General features: G+C 44.0%; 1 protein-coding gene across 3 annotated transcripts in view; it reads right to left on the bottom strand.

The window, feature by feature from the left end:
* LOC139412952 (guanine nucleotide-binding protein subunit alpha-11-like) overlaps positions 1-17971 on the bottom strand; it is a 178596-nt gene that overhangs the window by 135943 nt on the left and 24682 nt on the right. Inside the window, exons 2-7 of one of the 3 annotated variants that reach the window (XR_011634750.1) lie at positions 16712-16896; positions 16404-16558; positions 9974-10102; positions 5763-5892; positions 5307-5460; positions 4931-5213 (exon numbers count right to left, since the gene is read on the bottom strand). Coding sequence is in view for 2 of the 3 variants with exons in the window: in XM_071159863.1 (XP_071015964.1) it covers positions 5023-5213; positions 5307-5460; positions 5763-5892; positions 9974-10102; positions 16404-16558; positions 16712-16896 (944 nt within the window). In the remaining variant the exon portion in view is untranslated. Of the gene's footprint in view, positions 1-9; positions 5214-5306; positions 5461-5762; positions 5893-9973; positions 10103-10643; positions 10773-16403; positions 16559-16711; positions 16897-17971 lie in introns of those variants that run through there. The other 2 variants (XM_071159863.1, XM_071159862.1) reach the window with 2 other exon arrangements.

Below are 17971 nucleotides of genomic sequence, written 5' to 3'. Positions count from 1 at the left end.
CACACAATCAGCAAGTATACGAACAAATTTATTTCAATTTAAAACAGATACCTTGTCATTATGTTCTCTCTTAGAAGGCGACGATGATCGTAATAAATCATGTTCATGTTTGAATGAGGATCAGGCAACAGTGGTTGAAACAAATGCATGAAAACACACATAAAAAAAAGAAAAGAAATATGGCGAGAGTAATGCAAATCAATAATCCATAATAACCAACCGATCAATCAATAACCGATTCCACCCTTTCATCAAGGTCTCTGCATCAGCCAATACATTTTTTCTGAGCCCTCACCTCCTCCCAACACTAAATACATGCAATTGTATAATTACACAATTTAAAAAAAATGTGTACTTATAGTTTTTGTTAGGGGTGGCGTAGTCAAACATGCCAGGTGTTTAGGTCTCTGGTGTTCTTAAAAATGGGACCATCCAAGATGGCTGTCCCCTGATGATGATGTCAGCGTTGGCACTTAAGAGAGAGAGAGCCTGGCTCTAGAGAGAGTTGGGTTGGCACACAGTATAATACATCATTTACATTTGGTTTACATACAAAATAAAGAAAAACAAAAACAGCATTGTATATTTTATACACCAACTAAAACATTTAACCCTCAGGTTTCCTTAGATTAAAAAATAAATCAAGTGGTCCTAAATACAATAGTGTTCCGGTAATATTTTGTTATCTTACAAAAAAGATTGAAAGGAAAGAAGTCAAGCTAAGTTCTCAATATGCACCATGTCCATGTTAATCTGACCAGGTAAAACTCTGGGTCCTAGATACAGCCTAGGAACAACTCTGGGCTCTAATGTGCAGACACTTCAGGAGAGCCAACCAATTAACCCACAGGAAGTGGTAAACAAGAGATTAGTAGTGTTTCCTATAAATATGACTGATTAATCACCAAGTCAGATGATTGTAGTTAGGGCTGTTTTCACCCTTCATTGTGGAGGCAGTACAGGAGCCCAAGTGCTTGTCTGTTTGGTATGCGAGTTGTATTTAACAGATTGTTTGTGGGCAGGTCAACACCGAATGAAATACTGAATGTCATACTTGGATAATATCCTCGAATACTGGCTGCAGTGTGCAGGCTTTAGATCCAGTACAACACTAACACACTTGGTTCAACTAGTTGTGGTCTAAATTCAAGACCATGATTAGTTCTCAATCAGTTGACTGGGGTGTTAGGGCTGGTATGGAACAAAAGTCTGCACAGGTGTGCTAGAGCTGTGTGTTGCGCAGCTATGCTTTAACTTGGAATATAATTTTAACACCTGGTTTAACACCCCGCCTCTACTGCAGGAGTGTAATGACAATGTGCAAAATCTCCTCAACAGGCACAAAGCACACCCCCGGATGGTAAAACTAGCAGTAGGACAGTAGAAGGAAAGTTCCCCTTAACACTGATCTAAGGTCAGTTTTGCATCCCCCCCCCCCCCCCCTTAAATGGATAAAAGGCCCAATGCAGAAATTTTGACCTCAAAATCAAGTAATTTCTGGGTAACAATTAAGTACCCTAATGTGATTGTTTTTACTCAAAATGGTCACAAAAAAAAACTGCTTCTTAGCAAGAGTAATTTCTCAAGCATGAATTTTGCTAGGACTGTCTGGAAGTGGTGGTCTGAATGGCGAGGGGAAAACTGAACACTAGCTGTTATTGGTAGAGGTTTGAAACGTTAAAAAAAAGTGGTTTATTAACTAATTTACCGCATGGTGATATCAAACAGACAAACCAAAACTCAAACCCACCAAAACAGGCAGACATTTCAGGTGGTCTTTTCAAACAGCTCTTACACTAAAATAGCATTATCACCATTTTCACAGTATTATTCCAACCTTAGTGTGGAAATATATACAAAACACAGGAAATTCACATTTGACTGCACTGGGCCTTTAAGGTTAGCATTGAGGGAGGGTAAGCTGATCCACGATCACGCATCAAACAGTGAAGTAGGGAACTTGGGGCTTGACAGATTCCCTCATTTGGAGCTGGAAGCTTGTCTGATCCACTGTTGATCCAGAGAAAGAGAAAGTAAAAAAATGAATGGTAGTGTTGGTCATGTATCCTACCACAGCTGCATTCACACACGGTCTTTGTTGAACAAAATGATCCCCACAAACACTCGAGTGAATGGCTTAGTTGACTGTGAACCTAAAACCAGGGGTGCACAACCCAGGGCTTCGAAGTCTGCATTCCTGCTGGCTTTCATTTCTCCCGGCATTTACTTGATCAATGAATGTTACCAATCGTCTGGAGATTGCAAACACCTGATTTCACAGGTAGAAATCCGTTTTTGGTTAGAAGGCAACAGAAAAAAAACAGCAAGACTGCAGCCCTTGAGGACAGAACGCAACCGTGTACCCTTGTCCTCTACTGCCCATCGCTTTCTAAGATTTTTGAATTCACTCATTGAATTTCCAGTCACCTCATGAATTGAAAACCGAATTGAGCCCTGTCCTTTACTAGTTATCTCCCCCATCTGCCTGACTGTCTGATGCATGGCGATAGCCCTTAATGAGAATAATGAAGAAAAAGTTGCCTGTAGAAAGAGTTTCAAAAGTAGATCTGCAACGTCACTGGTTCTATCAAAGCAAGCCTCGGAACTTGAACTAAAACAACTCAAACCAACGACAACGCAAACTGTGTTTAAATTACAACGACAGAGCAAGCATAGACCGTACTGGTCTCCAATCACTGGTTATAAAAATTCACCTACGTTCATATGGTACATTTCCTATGTATGCAGTTACAGAGCTGGGCCTATTAGAAACCCAAGAGGAGAAATACAAGTTTTCATCAATGAAACGAAACAAAGTGACTTAATGTGAGAAGAAAACCATAGAATTTTACATGGATATAGATAGAATGGCAAAGTACATATGGAATTGTCTTAAGAGAAAAAAGAAAGCAGAGATTTAGTACATACTATAGTAGACGTTTGTTTTGTTACAGCAGATTAGACTCAAGTCTAGCCCCGACCGCATTTCAACATGATAGAAACAAAAGCAGTCAAATTATCAACACCTTCAAACCTGGTTCCATAAATTATTAGATAAATTAAAATTTTTAAAAAAAAAAACTTTATTTAGTTACTCTTTTAATATCATGTATTTTGTCAACATATTGTGAATAACTAATCTGCTCTAGTGTTAGTAGGGAGAAGCTGCAGAGGAGAGCCGAGTATCTAGAATGTTCTGAAGGTTCTAGAATAGAAGGCTCCTGATGGTTTAGAACCTCCGTTCTGAGACCGTTCCTTTCCTCTCACTGCAGCCCTCTGTGTGTGTAGTCCTCTTATAATCAACTGATTATCAATAATAAAAAAAATCCAGAATCACAGTATAAATACTAGTAAATTCATAGGAAAACAAAAACAGTACACTATTGAAAAGGAAAAAAATGGGATTTTCTTCTATATTTTTTTTTCCGCCAAAGATGGTGTACTGTACCACAGAGTGTTTTTGTACAGGAGCGTTTCTGTGTACATGTATTTACAAACAGAAATATACACAAACAATAACTTTTTGACTTCAGAGTATGCTTGCCTGTCCATCTGGGAGACAGGATCTTACGTCTCCTGCTCCCACCAATCAACAACCACCTCTCATCAACAAACAAAAGTGTCTATACAGTAAAAAAAAAGAAGGTAAACAACATAAAGCTTCCTGTGTGTCTTGGATAATGGATGCCACCGTGTCATTTGTGGGGATGGATTGCCCAGAATCTCCAGAGCACATCTAATTGGGTCGCTGGGCGACTTAACACGTGATGTCATTCTTTCACAGACTGATGTACCGTACAGTGATGACATCATATCCATACATGACTCCCTCCCCCTCAGCGACTGTCCAATCAGAACATAGTAGCAAGTATCGGATGTTCGGTAATCTTAATGTGGCGTGTATCAAACAGAACGTGGTACTGCAAATGTAAAACGGAAGGTTCCGGTGTATCAGTCAGTAAACCAGTGAAGGAGGGAAGCGATGTGATCAAACCTAAACATGAACAACCACAACCGTCTGTAAAGGATAAAATTAGTCCGTTTCTGATTACCATCTTGTTTTTGTGATATTTTGGCTATTTTGCAAATTTTTTAAATACAAGATCTTGTTTTGTTAACCGCTTCTATAACTTTTCAAACGACTTCTTAGTCGTCGGATAGTAGTTGACATAGCAACAAGTTACTATTATTAAAAACTATTTGTAAAAAAGCTCAGCGATACACAGATTTAATCTATTTGCTTTTTCCTCTCCCTCTGGTGCTTTCAGTCTTAGTGTAATTTGTCTACATACGTCATTTCTTTATAACATATTTAATTATATTTTTTTGCTCACTTAGAGTATACATTCATCGATGCGAGGTGGAAACAGAATCCTTGGTCTGCCCCCTCACTTCTGTGTGACATCACTTCCTGCTCGAGTCCTGGTGGCTTCCTTCGGTTACCTCATCGTCTCCACCCCCCTCCCAGTCTATAGCCCCTCCCTTATAGAGTGCGGTTGGGTCACTCCTTCCACCAATCAGAGGATGTGATCTCAGGTCAGTTGACTGAGGGTTCAAGGGTTAAAGACCCACAGTTCACTGACCGCACTGGTCCTCTTCCTCACCTTCTCACACACACACACACACACACACACACACACACACACACACACACACACACACACACACACACACACACACACACACACACACACACACACACACACACACACACACACACACACACACACACACAATTGTCCCCTCCCGTAGTCATGGCATGTGTGTGGAGAAGAGGAGACTGACAAGCTGCTGAGAACGAGGGAGAGGACAGGCTTATGGCAAAAGGATAGAAAATAGGGAAGGAATGAGAGAGCGAATGGGAGGAGAAATATAGGAAGAGGGGGGTCTTAAATCGCTGGAGTGAAAAGCAGGAGGGGGAAAGATCAACTAGATTTGTAGGTGTGTGTAAGCTTCATAAGTGTGTGTGTGTAGGCTAAGCTGTGCAACTGGGAAGAGTGTGTGTTTGCGTGCAAGAGTCTCTCAGACCAGGTTGTATTCTTTGAGGTTGAGCTGCAGGATGGTGTCTTTGACGGCAGCAAAGACGAAGCGGATGTTCTCGGTGTCCGTGGCGCAGGTGAAGTGGGAGTAGATGATCTTGTCGCTATCCGGGTTCAGGTCCACAAACATCTTCAGGATAAACTCCCGGCCCGCCTGGGCATCTCGCTGGGGACCTGGGGCACACACACAGTCAATCCCGCATCACGGTAGTCAGAAACCATCAGACACACGGTATATCACTAAGGTAACTGTAGACACACACACACCATCAAACTCAGGGAAGTAGTCGACCAGGTGGGAGTATGAGATCTTCTCCTCCAGCAGATCCTTCTTGTTGAGGAACAGGATGACTGAGGAGTTCTGGAACCAGGGGTATGTGATGATGGTCCTGAACAACGCCTTACTCTCCTCCATACGGTTCTGACAGAGGGACAGAGGACAGTTAGTAAAGGTGTTTGATGTGTGTGTGCCGTGATGTGTGCGGGCGAGTGTGTGGTATCTTTGACATGATAACCATAGATTTAGGATCAGATGACCTAATCCCAACTCCAAAAACAAACCATTAGGGGATAAAGGCATATCTGACCCTGGATCACTGGAAAGAGTCAAATTCTACCTAGTTCACCAATGTTCCACTATGGGAAACCGGGAAGACAAAAAGGCGAAACATCTCTCCCACCTTTCCCTAGTGTGTGTGTGTGTGTGTGTGTGTGTGTACACACCTCGTTGTCAGACTCCACCAGGACTTGGTCGTACTCGCTGAGGGCTACCAGGAACATGATGGAAGTGACGTTCTCAAAACAGTGGATCCACTTCCTCCTCTCTGACCTTTGACCCCCTACATCCACCATCCTGGAGCATGGACGGAGCGAGGAGAGGTGCCAGGACACGGAGGACGAGAGAGAAGAGATGTTAAAGTGTTGCTGTGTTTGTAGAACAACTAATAAGACTGTCTAAAAACTCTAAAATGACTTCCTGAATCCACCCATGCAGAAGGGTTGGTATCAATCAGTCCTCATTGATTTTCTATGTCTGTGATTTAACTCCACTTACAGTTAGTGTATGGATGGATTCAACAGCTACATGAAGACCTAGCCCAAAACCACACACATATATACAGAGGGTGGTGGAAAATTTGAGATGGTTCAAAGTGAACTTGAGATGTAGAATCCTAATGACCGCCATTTTGGCACCTAACGTTCCAAGTCAATCCCATTCAACTGAGACTCTAAACGAGAACGTTTGGTGGCAACATGGAGGACAGTTTGTTCACTGTCTCATCTATGGCCCTGAGAGGTCCCAGTTAGGAAAGCCTACGGTGGAAAACACACGCAGATCATAAACTGACATACAGTACCAGTCAAAGGTTTGGACACACCTACTCATACCAGGGTTTTTCTTTATTTTGACTATTTTATACATTGTAGAATAATAGTGAAGACATCAACACTCTGAAATAACACGTATGGAATCATGTGGTAACCAAAAAAGTGTTAAACAAATCAAAATATATTTTATGTTTGAGATTCTTCAATGTAGCCTCCCTTTGCCTTGATGACAGCTTTGCACACTCTTGGCATTCTCTCAACCAGCTTCATGAGGTAGTCACAGGTGTGCCTTGTTAAAAGTTAATCTGTGGAATTTCTTTCCTTCTTAATGCGTTTGAGCCAATCAGTTGTGTTGTGACATGGTAGGGTTGGTATACAGAAGATAGCCCTATTTCGTAAAAGACCAAGTCCATATTATGGCAAGAACGGCTCAAATAAGCAAAGAGAAACAACAGTCCATAATTACTCTAAGACATGAAGGTCAGTCAATGTAGAACATTTCAAGAACAGGAAAGCAAGATGGTGTGGGGTTGCTTTGCTGGTGACACTGTTGGTGATTTATTTACAATTCAAGGCACATTTAACCAGCATGGCTACCACACCATTCTGCATCAATACACCATCCCATCTTGTTTGGGTTTAGTGGGACTATCATTTGTTTTTCAACAGGAAATGACCCAAAACACACCTCTAGGCTGTCTAAGTCTATTTGACAAAGGAGAGTGATGGAGTGCTGCATCAGATGACCTGGCCTCCACAATCACTCGGGAGATGAGTTGGACCGCAGAGTGAAGGAAAAGCAGCCAACAAGTGCTCAGCATATGTGGGAAGTCCAAGACGTTTGGAAAAGCATTCCTCATGAAGCTGGTTGAGAGAATGCCAAGAGTTTGCAAAGCTGACATCAAGGCAAAAGGGTGGCTACTTAGAAGAATCTCAAATATATAATATATTTTGATTTGGTTACTACATGATTGTGTCCAAACTTTTGACTGGTACTGTAAGTAACATACAGTGTGAAAACAAATGTAGGTAACACTTTACTTCTTGAAGATCTGACTTTAAACTGCTTATTATCATTACATAATTTAGTTTATGTAGGCCTATGTTATAGGCAGTTTATAACCTTATCTATGCATAAAGTGTTACCCAGTGAATGGATCATCAGTAAAGAGTGAGCGGTGCCCATCACCATTCACAAGTTGCCCCTAACCTCAGATCTAGGATCAGATAACCTTACCCCAATTCCAAACATTAACCATAAGAGGGATGAAGGTATATCAGATCCTGGATCATTTGATGGAGGAAAATTCTACCTAGTCCACCCAGTGGCAAGAAGGGAGGGCAAAAAAAGCAAACCAGCTCTCCCACCATTCCCTAGTGTGTGTGTGTCTGTGTTCCTGAAGCATTAGCCAAGCGCAATTGTGCAACCCTGGTGGAGGTGAGACAAAAAAAAGAGAACGAGAGAAGAGGTAGAGAGAGGACTAGGAACAGAGAAGAGAGCGAGAGAGGAGGTAGAGAGAGGACTAGGAACAGAGAAAGAGGAGAACGTTAGAAGAGGTAGAGAGAGGACTAGGAACAGAGAAAGAAGAGCGCGAGAGAGGAGGTAGAGAGAGGACTAGGAACAGAGAAAGAAGAGAGCGAGAGAGAGGAGGTAGAGAGAGGACTAGGAAGAGAAAGAGGAGAACATTAGAAGAGGTAGAGAGAGGACTAGGAACAGAGAAAGAAAATAACGAGAGAGGAGGTAGAGAGAGGACTAGGAACAGAGAAAGAGGAGAACGGGAGGAGGTAGAGAGAAGACTAGGAACAGAGAAAGAGGAGAACAGGAGAGGAGGTAGAGAGAGGACTAGGAACAGAGAAACAGGAGGTAGAGAGAGGACTAAGAACAGAGAAACAGGAGGTAGAGAGAGGACTAGGAACAGAGAAAGAGGAGGTAGAGAGAGGCCTAGGAACAGAGAAAGAGGAGGTAGAGAGAGGACTAGGAACAGAGAAAGAGGAGGTAGAGAGAGGACTAGGAACAGAGAAAGAGGAGAACGGGAGAGGAGGTAGAGAGAGGACTAGGAACAGAGAAAGAGGAGAACGGGAGAGGAGGTAGAGAGAGGACTAGGAACAGAGAAAGAGGAGAACGGGAGAGGAGGTAGAGAGAGGACTAGGAACAGAGAAAGAGGAGAACGGGAGAGGAGGTAGAGAGAGGACTAGGAACAGAGAAAGAGGAGCAGATGAAGACTGAGGAAGGGATGAGAATAAAAAAGGGAAGAAGATGGAGGGATACAGAAGGCACCTCTGATGGCGGGATTCCTTTGCTGGGTGAACGACAGGAGTGTGTCCTCCGAGTAGTTCTGACTGGAGTGTGTGTGTGTGAGAGTTTGTGCATGTCAAGGTTTCTTCCTTCCGTTTCTCTTTGCCACTGTCCTCCTAGGTTGTCTTTTAGGTTTTGTTAAGTGTTCTTCTGTGTTAAACATTTCAAGTAGAAGTAAAGTTAAGTCATGTAAAATGTTAGTCTGTCTGATAAAGTTACATTATGTGCCAGGAACTGATTCAGACCAGGTGAGACTTGTTCTAAGTCAGTGATCTTAATCAATGATTTAACATCCAGGGAAAAGGCAACCAGCAGTACTATGGACTTCGAGGCCTAGATTTGCATAGTCCTGTCTTTGAATTAAACAGATGTATTTTTTTTTTCTCCGTTTTTCCAGAAGTGAATGTATGTGATTTCATTTGTGATGAAACGCCCTCCTGCTGTAGCATGGGGTACTGCAGTCCACAGAGAGCAAGAGCCAATCAGAGCCCTGCAGGACCCCAGGCCCGAAATAACATCCTTCACTGGGAGAGAGAGAGAGGACGACCTCCTTTCCTCTGCCAGGATGAACAGAGGGGAGGAGAGGAGAAAGAGGGTGACCCATTTTAAAAAGACGGGCGCCAGAATGTAGGACTTTTGGACTCACGAGGATGTGTGAGTGTATGAGTGGAGGAGGTTGGGTGTGTGTGTGTGTTTGTGTGTGTGTGAGAGAGAGAGATCAATGGTGGAGATCAAGCCTACAATAAAACACAGCTCTGTCCACTGCTGATTGAAGAGTTCAATGATAGTTATGGAACAACCAGAGCGTATGACATGCGAGATGTACACGCACACATCGGTATGCCCTGTCCAAATACTGATAAATGTATCCTTCCTTAATGTAAAGTAACCACTAATTAATGACATGACTGGATTGGTGAAAGCTTAATGTGGGACTCTAACTTTAACCTATGCTCTCATGCCAAAGCGGTGTTTGCTTTGAGAAAAGGAGGATGCATTTTAAGAAGTAATGGAGCAGGGCCAAGGGATGATTCACTGGTTAACATGACTGCACAAGGGCACTGATGCTGATGCTAGCATCCCCTTCCTGAATGATGCATTTGCTAGGCTAATGTTAGCACCTTAGCCTCTTCTACTTGAAAAGGATGCTGACGTTAGTTGTGCCACCTGACTGATGCTTTTGCTAGGCTCATGTTAGCACGTTAGCATTGTCTACCTGAAAATTATGTATTTGCTGGGCTAATGTTAGCAACTCCACCTGACTATGACGTGTCTGCTAGGCTAAAGTTAGCACGCTAGCATTGTCTACCTGAAAATGATGCTTGACAAGTCGAAGGGGTACTCTATGATGCCGGTGGTGGGGATTCGCACCCTCAGAACATCTTGCTGTGTGGGCAGATAGTTGTTGTCTGAGATACGGTCCAGATCAGTTAGATAGCTACACACCGAGGGAGAAAGAGCGAGAGAGACAGAAAGAGACAGACCACAGTCATATAAAGCACGGTAGACAGTAAGCATTACCGCCACACCCCCCTACCAATCCAGAGAAGGTGGATCAGTCCCGTGTGGAAGGCTTGGGCGACCGTACCAAGTCTAGAACAGTAGTGTTGGTCCATATTAGGCTTCTACCACCACCCCGAGCCCCATACACAGACCCACTCACCCCCCAAAGCAACTCTGAGAATGGCCGTTTTAGGTCTTTACCTTCACAATAAAAGGCTTTAGTTGAGTTGTAGCCATTTTTGCATCAACACAACAAGCCATTTTGATGCTATTTCGCATAATTTCTAGTTTGGGGTTCTGCAACGATTGCATAACAGTTGGGTTGTCCTGAGTGGGCCCAGTCTCAGAGAGGTGCTATGTGGGGACCTGGGTGTGTGTGTGTCAGTGTGTTGCAGGACAGTGACATAGTGAGGATGTCGGTGGCAGCAGCAGAGGCAGAGAAGGAGCAGTCCCTCGCTGCAGTACCGTGACGGTACCTGAAGATGCAGTTCTCCAGGTCAAACGGGTACTCTATGATTCCCGTGGTGGGGACCCGGACACGAAGCACATCCTGCTGAGTAGGAACATATCCCTCCGCGGTGACGCGGTCTATATCACTAAGGTAACTGAAGATACACACAGACACACAGTCTATCACTAAAGTAACTGGATGGCTGCACATATACACCAACATGCTGACCAGACTGCTCGTTTGTGCGCCAATCACGTGCTTGTTGATTTTGTCCACCCACACCAGACGCGATCAGGACAAGCAGGTTGAAATATCAAAACGAACTCTGAACCAACTATATTAATTTGGGCACAGGTCGATAAGCATTATATAAACATTGGGTTGTTATTTGACCTGAAATGCACAAGGTCCTCTACTCCAACAATGAATCCACAGATAAAAGGGTAAACGGAGTTTGATTCTGGTAATCTCTCCTCTTTCAAGTTTCTTCTTCTCCTTTGACTTTATATGGCGGTTGGCAACCAACTTTAAAGGTGCATTACCACCACCAACTGGACTGTGGACCTCAGTTCATCCTTCAATCGCCCACGTGGGTATATGCTCCTAAAAACCAATGAGGAGCTGGGAGAGGCGGGTCTTGCAGCGCGTCAAGCGTCACAAATAGAACCAAGTTCTATTTTAGCGCCTGGCTAAGCAATCATTGAATAACATGTACAGTCGTTGCCAAAAGTTTTGAGAATGACACAAATATTAATTTCCACAAAGTTTGCTGCTTCAGTGTCTTTAGAAATTTTTGTCAGATGTTACTATGGAATACTGAAGTATAAGTACAAGCATTTCATAAGTCACAAAGGCTTTTATTGACCATTACATAAAGTTGATGCAAAGAGTCAATATTTGCAGTGTTGACCCTTCTTTTTCAAGACCTCTGCAATCCGCCCTGGCATTGCTGTCAATTAACTTCTGGGCCACATCCTGACTGATGGCCCATTCTTGCATAATTAATGCTCGGATTTTGTCAGAATGTGTGGGTTTGTGTTTGTCCACCCGCCTCTTGAGGATTGACCACAAGTTCTCAATGGGATTAAGGTCTGGGGAGTATCCTGGCCATGGACCCAAAATACAGATATTTTGTTCCCCGAGCCACTTAGTTATCACTTTTGCCTTATGGCAAGGTGCTCCATCATGCTGGAAAAGGCATTGTTCGTCACCAAACTGTTCCTGGATGGTTGGGAGAAGTTGCTCTCTGAGGATGTGTTGGAACCATTCATGGCTGTGTTCTTAGGCAAAATTGTAAGTGAGCCCACTCCCTTGGCTGAGAAGCAATCCCACACATGAATGGTCTCAGGATGCTTTACTGTTGGCATGACACAGGACTGATGGTAGCGCTCACCTTGTCTTCTCCGGACAAGCTTTTTTCCCCAGATGCCCCAAACAATCGGAAAGGGGATTCAGAGAAAATGACTTTACCCCAGTCCTCAGCAGGCCAATCCCTGTACCTTTTGCAGAATATCAGTCTGTCCCTGATGTTTTTCCTGGAGAGAAGTGGCTTCTTTGCTGCCCTTCTTGACACCAGGCCATCCTCCAAAAGTCTTCTCACTGTGCGTGCAGATGCACTCACACCTGCCTGCTGCCATTCCTGAGCAAGCTCTGTACTGGTGGTGCCCCGATCCCACAGCTGAATCAACTTTAGGAGACTGTCCTGGTGCTTGCTGGACTCTTGGGCGCCCTGAAACCTTCTTCACAACAATTGAACCACTCTCCTTGAAGTTCTTGATGATCCGATAAATGGTTGATTTAGGTGCAATCTTACAGGCAGCAATATCCTTGCCTGTGAAGCCCTTTTTGTGCAAAGCAATGATGATGGCACGTGTTTCCTTGCAGGTAACCATGGTTGACCGAGGAAGAACAATGATTCCAAGCACCATCCTCCTTTTGAAGCTTCCAGTCTGTTATTCAAACTCAATCAGCATGACCTGATCTCCAGCCTTGTCCTCGTCAACATTCACATCTGTGCTAACGAGAGAATCACTGACATGTCAGCTGGTCCTTTTGTGGCAGGGCTGAAATGCAGTGGAAATGTTTTTGGGGGATTCAGTTCATTTGCATGGCAAAGAGGGACTTTGCAATTAATTGCAGTTCATCTGATCACTCTTCATAACATTCTGGAGTATATGCAAATTGCCATCATACAAACTGAGGCAGCAGACTTTGTGAAAATGTATATTTGTGTCATTCTCAAAACTTTTGGCCACGACTGTATGTGTACATTTATTTTGCAATGCTCGCAACGTGAGCACTGTGGTCAGCATGTAACACACACACACACACACACACACACACACACACACACACACACACACACACACACACACACACACACACACACACAAAGGGCAGAAGAGACTGATTAGCTGTAATGCAACAGGGTTTTTGACAGGGGGCAGCGTTGAAAGCGATTCTTCAGCCCTGGTCCTGGAGATGCCCTGGGGTGTGCAGGCGTTCGTTTTCCATCCCAGTCCAACACAAACACCCCCATTTCAGCTTATCAAGGTCACGTCCAATTAGCTGGGTGTCAGCAGATATGGTGTCCTCTCATAACATTAACAGGCAATCAACCATGAATCAAAGATCAACATTACGCTCACACACACGATTCACTATATTCTAAGGTTTGACTTGACTTAAATGTCAGCAATAGATTGTGTAAATGGTAAATGTGTGTGTGGTAGTCATTTTATTGAAGAATAAGTACTGGAGAATTATTTCCAGAACCTTTAGAAGGTAAAGCAATGGTGTAAGTTCAATATTAGCTTTCAATTAGCTGAGTGTGAGGGGTGGAGAGAGGAGTGTATGAACTGTAGTGTGTGTGTGTGTGTGTGTGTGTGTGTGTGTGTGTGTGTGCAGTGCATTCAGAAAGTATTCAGACCCATTGATTTTTTTCCACATTTTGTTACGTTACAGCCTTATTCTCAAATGGATTACATAAAAAAATCCTCAATCAATCTACACACAACACCCCATAATGACAAAGCGAAAACAGGCTTTTAAAAACACAGAAATACCTTATTTACATTAGTATTCAGACTCTTTGCTATGAGACTCAAAATTGAGCTCAGGAAAGTGTCGAGGCACAGATCTGGGGAAGGGTACCAACAAATGTCTGCAGCATTGAAGGTCCAAGAACACAGTGGCCTCCATCATTCTTAAATGGAAGAAGTTTGGAACCACCAGAAGGACACCATCTCTGCAGCACTCCACCAATCAGGCCTGTAAGTGGCCAGACGGAAGCCACGCCTAAGTAAAAAAGTACAGTGCCTTGCGAAAGTATTCGGCCCCCTTGAACTTTGCGACCTTTTGCCACATTTCAGGCTTCAAACATAAAGATATAAAACTGTCTTTTTTTGTGAAGATCAACAACAAGTGGGACACAATCATGAAGTGGAACGACATTTATTGGATATTTCAAACTTTTTTAACAAATCAAAAACTGAAAAATTGGGCGTGCAAAATTATTCAGCCCCTTTACTTTCAGTGCAGCAAACTCTCTCCAGAAGTTCAGTGAGGATCTCTGAATGATCCAATGTTGACCTAAATGACTAATGATGATAAATACAATCCACCTGTGTGTAATCAAGTCTCCGTATAAATGCACCTGCACTGTGATAGTCTCAGAGGTCCGTCAAAAGCGCAGAGAGCATCATGAAGAACAAGGAACACACCAGGCAGGTCCGAGATACTGTTGTGAAGAAGTTTAAAACCGGATTTGGATACAAAAAGATTTCCCAAGCTTTAAACATCCCAAGGAGCACTGTGCAAGCGATAATATTGAAATGGAAGGAGTATCAGACCACTGCAAATCTACCAAGACCTGGCCGTCCCTCTAAACTTTCAGCTCATACAAGGAGAAGACTGATCAGAGATGCAGCCAAGAGGCCCATGATCACTCTGGATGAACTGCAGAGATCTACAGCTGAGGTGGGAGACTCTGTCCATAGGACAACAATCAGTCGTATATTGCACAAATCTGGCCTTTATGGAAGAGTGGCAAGAAGAAAGCCATTTCTTAAAGATATCCATAAAAAGTGTTGTTTAAAGTTTGCCACAAGCCACCTGGGAGACACACCAAACATGTGGAAGAAGGTGCTCTGGTCAGATGAATCCAAAATTGAACTTTTTGGCAACAATGCAAAACGTTATGTTTGGCGTAAAAGCAACACAGCTGAACACACCATCCCCACTGTCAAACATGGTGGTGACAGCATCATGGTTTGGGCCTGCTTTTCTTCAGCAGGGACAGGGAAGATGGTTAAAATTGATGGGAAGATGGATGGAGCCAAATACAGGACCATTCTGGAAGAAAACCTGATGGAGTCTGCAAAAGACCTGAGACTGGGACGGAGATTTGTCTTCCAACAAGACAATGATCCAAAACATAAAGCAAAATCTACAATGGAATGGTTCAAAAATAAACATATCCAGGTGTTAGAATGGCCTAGTCAAATTTCAGACCTGAATCCAATCGAGAATCTGTGGAAAGAACTGAAAACTGCTGTTCACAAATTCTCTCCATCCAACCTCACTGAGCTCGAGCTGTTTTGCAAGGAGGAATGGGAAAAAATGTCAGTCTCTCGATGTGCAAAACTGATTGAGACATACCCCAAGCGACTTACAGCTGTAATCACAGCAAAAGGTGGCGCTACAAAGTATTAACTTAAGGGGGCTGAATAATTTTGCACGCCCAATTTTTCAGTTTTTGATTTGTTAAAAAAGTTTGAAATATCCAATAAATGTCGTTCCACTTCATGATTGTGTCCCACTTGTTGTTGATTCTTCACAAAAAAAGACAGTTTTATATCTTTATGTTTGAAGCCTGAAATGTGGCAAAAGGTCGCAAAGTTCAAGGGGGCCGAATACTTTCGCAAGGCACTGTACATGACAGCCCGCATGGAGTTTGCCAAAAGGCACCTAAAGACAAGATTCTCTGGTCTGATGAAACCAAGATTGAACTCTTCGGCCTATATGCCAAGCTTCACATCTGGAGGAAACCAGGTACTGCTCATCACCTGGCCAATACCATACATACAGTGAAGCATGGTGGAGGCAGCATCATGCTGTGGGGATGTTTTTATGCGGCAGGAACTAGGAGACTAGTAAGGATCAAGGGAAAGATGAACGGAGCAAAGTACAGAGAGATCCTTGAAGAAAACCTGCTCCAGAGGGCTCAGGACCTCAGACTGGTGCGAAGGTTCACCTTCCAACAGGATAACGACCCTAAACAGAGTCAAGAGTTTCCCGAAGACACATAGGATTGGCTTCGGGACAAATCTCAACGTCCTTGAGTGACCCAGCCAGAGCCCGGACTTGAACCTGATCGAACATCTCTGGAGAGACCTGAAAATATCTGTACAGCAACGCTCCCCATCCAACCTGACAGAGTTTGAAAGGATCTGCAGAAAAGAATGGGGAGAAACTCCAAATACAGGTATACATTTGTATTTTAAAATAAGGCTGTAACATAACTATACGTGGAAAAAGTGAAGGGGTCTGAATACTTTCCAAAAGCACTGTGTGTGTGTGTGAGTGATAGCCAGTCTCTCACTCTATTTCTATCCATCAGCTCTCCGGAGTGGGGGCAACCGGTCGAGAGGCACTGCAGTGAACCACACACACAAAAACCCACGCGCAAAATGCCTTAACCCCAACACACACATCCAAGTGGGCTCACACCCACCCCTCCCTGACCCGAACAACCTCTTACACACAGAGACACACCAGGACATACTATTTAGTGGAGTCTGATAGCTGGTATTCCCTGCGTCTGTCGTAGGCCTCCTGTATCCCAGGGTCGGCCCACAGGGTCTTGATGGCGCTGATGTAGGGCTGGTCGAAACCACAGATCTTCTCTATGTCCACCTCCTTCACTAACATGGCATTAGACTGGGGAGGGAGGGGAGAAACAGACAGAGAGACAGAAAGAGAGAGAGAGAGAGGAGGGAAGAGTGAGAGACTGTGGATGCGTTCTGACCAAGCTAATTCTGGTTGTGTGTGTAAAAGGTATTGTTTTTTTGTGGTTGTGTTAGTACATCCTACCCGGTTCTGTTCGTATTTGAAGGGGATCTTGAGGTTCTCTGTGGCTTTGATCATAGACTGCATGGAGGTGAAGATGTTCTGGTACACCAGCCTGATGAAACCCCTCTTGTCCTCCTCTGTGTAGCCCGCCCCGTGGATGATCCTCATCTGCTTGATGAATGTACTCTTCCCACTCTCTCCTGTACCTGGTCACACACACAGAACACCCACTGTTAGCACCACTCTCTCCTGTACCTGGTCACACACATAGAACACCCACTGTTAGCACCACTCTCTCCTGTACCTGGTCAAACACATAGAACACCCACTGTTAGCACCACTCTCTCCTGTACCTGGTCACACACATAGAACACCCACTGTTAGCACCACTCTCTCCTGTACCTGGTCACAAACATAGAACACCCACTGTTAGCACCACTCTCTCCTGTACCTGAACAACCACTGTTAGCACCACTCTCTCCTGTACCTGGTCACACACACATAGAACAACCACTGTTAGCACCACTCTCTCCTGTACCTGGTCACACACAAACACAGAACAACCACTGTTAGCACCACTCTCTCCTGTACCTGGTCACACACTGTTAGCGCCACTCTCTCCTGTACCTGGTCACACACATAGAACACCCGCTGTTAGCACCACTCTCTCCTGTACCTGGTCACACACACAGAACAACCACTGTTAGCACCACTCTCTCCTGTACCTGGTCACACACTGTTAGCACCACTCTCTCCTGTACCTGGACACACACACAGAACAACCACTGTTAGCACCACTCTCTCCTCTACCTGAACACACACATAGAACAACCACTGTTAGCACCATTCTCTCCTGTACCTGAATAACCACTGTTAGCACCACTCTCTCCTGTACCTGAACACACACTTTTAGCACCACTCTCTCCCGTACCTGAACAACCACTGTTAGCACCACTCTCTCCTGTACCTGGTCACACACAAAGAACACCCACTGTTAGCACCACTCTCTCCTGTACCTGGTCACACACACACACACAGAACACACACTGTTAGTACCACTCTCTCATGTACCTGGTCACACACATAGAACACACACTGTTAGCATCGCTCTCTCCTGTACCTAGTCACACACACACAGAACACGCACTGTTAGCATCGCTCTCTCCTGTACCTAGTCACACACACACAGAACACACACTGTTAACACCACTCTCTCATGTACGTGGTCACACACATAGAACACACACTGTTAGCATCACTCTCTCCTGTACCTGGTCACAC

Source organism: Oncorhynchus clarkii, chromosome 7 (genome assembly GCF_045791955.1).
Source record: "Oncorhynchus clarkii lewisi isolate Uvic-CL-2024 chromosome 7, UVic_Ocla_1.0, whole genome shotgun sequence".
In the NCBI taxonomy this organism is placed as follows: domain Eukaryota; kingdom Metazoa; phylum Chordata; class Actinopteri; order Salmoniformes; family Salmonidae; genus Oncorhynchus; species Oncorhynchus clarkii.
Note: the sequence above shows the minus strand (reverse complement) of the source record. Positions and strands in the feature narration are given on the sequence as shown.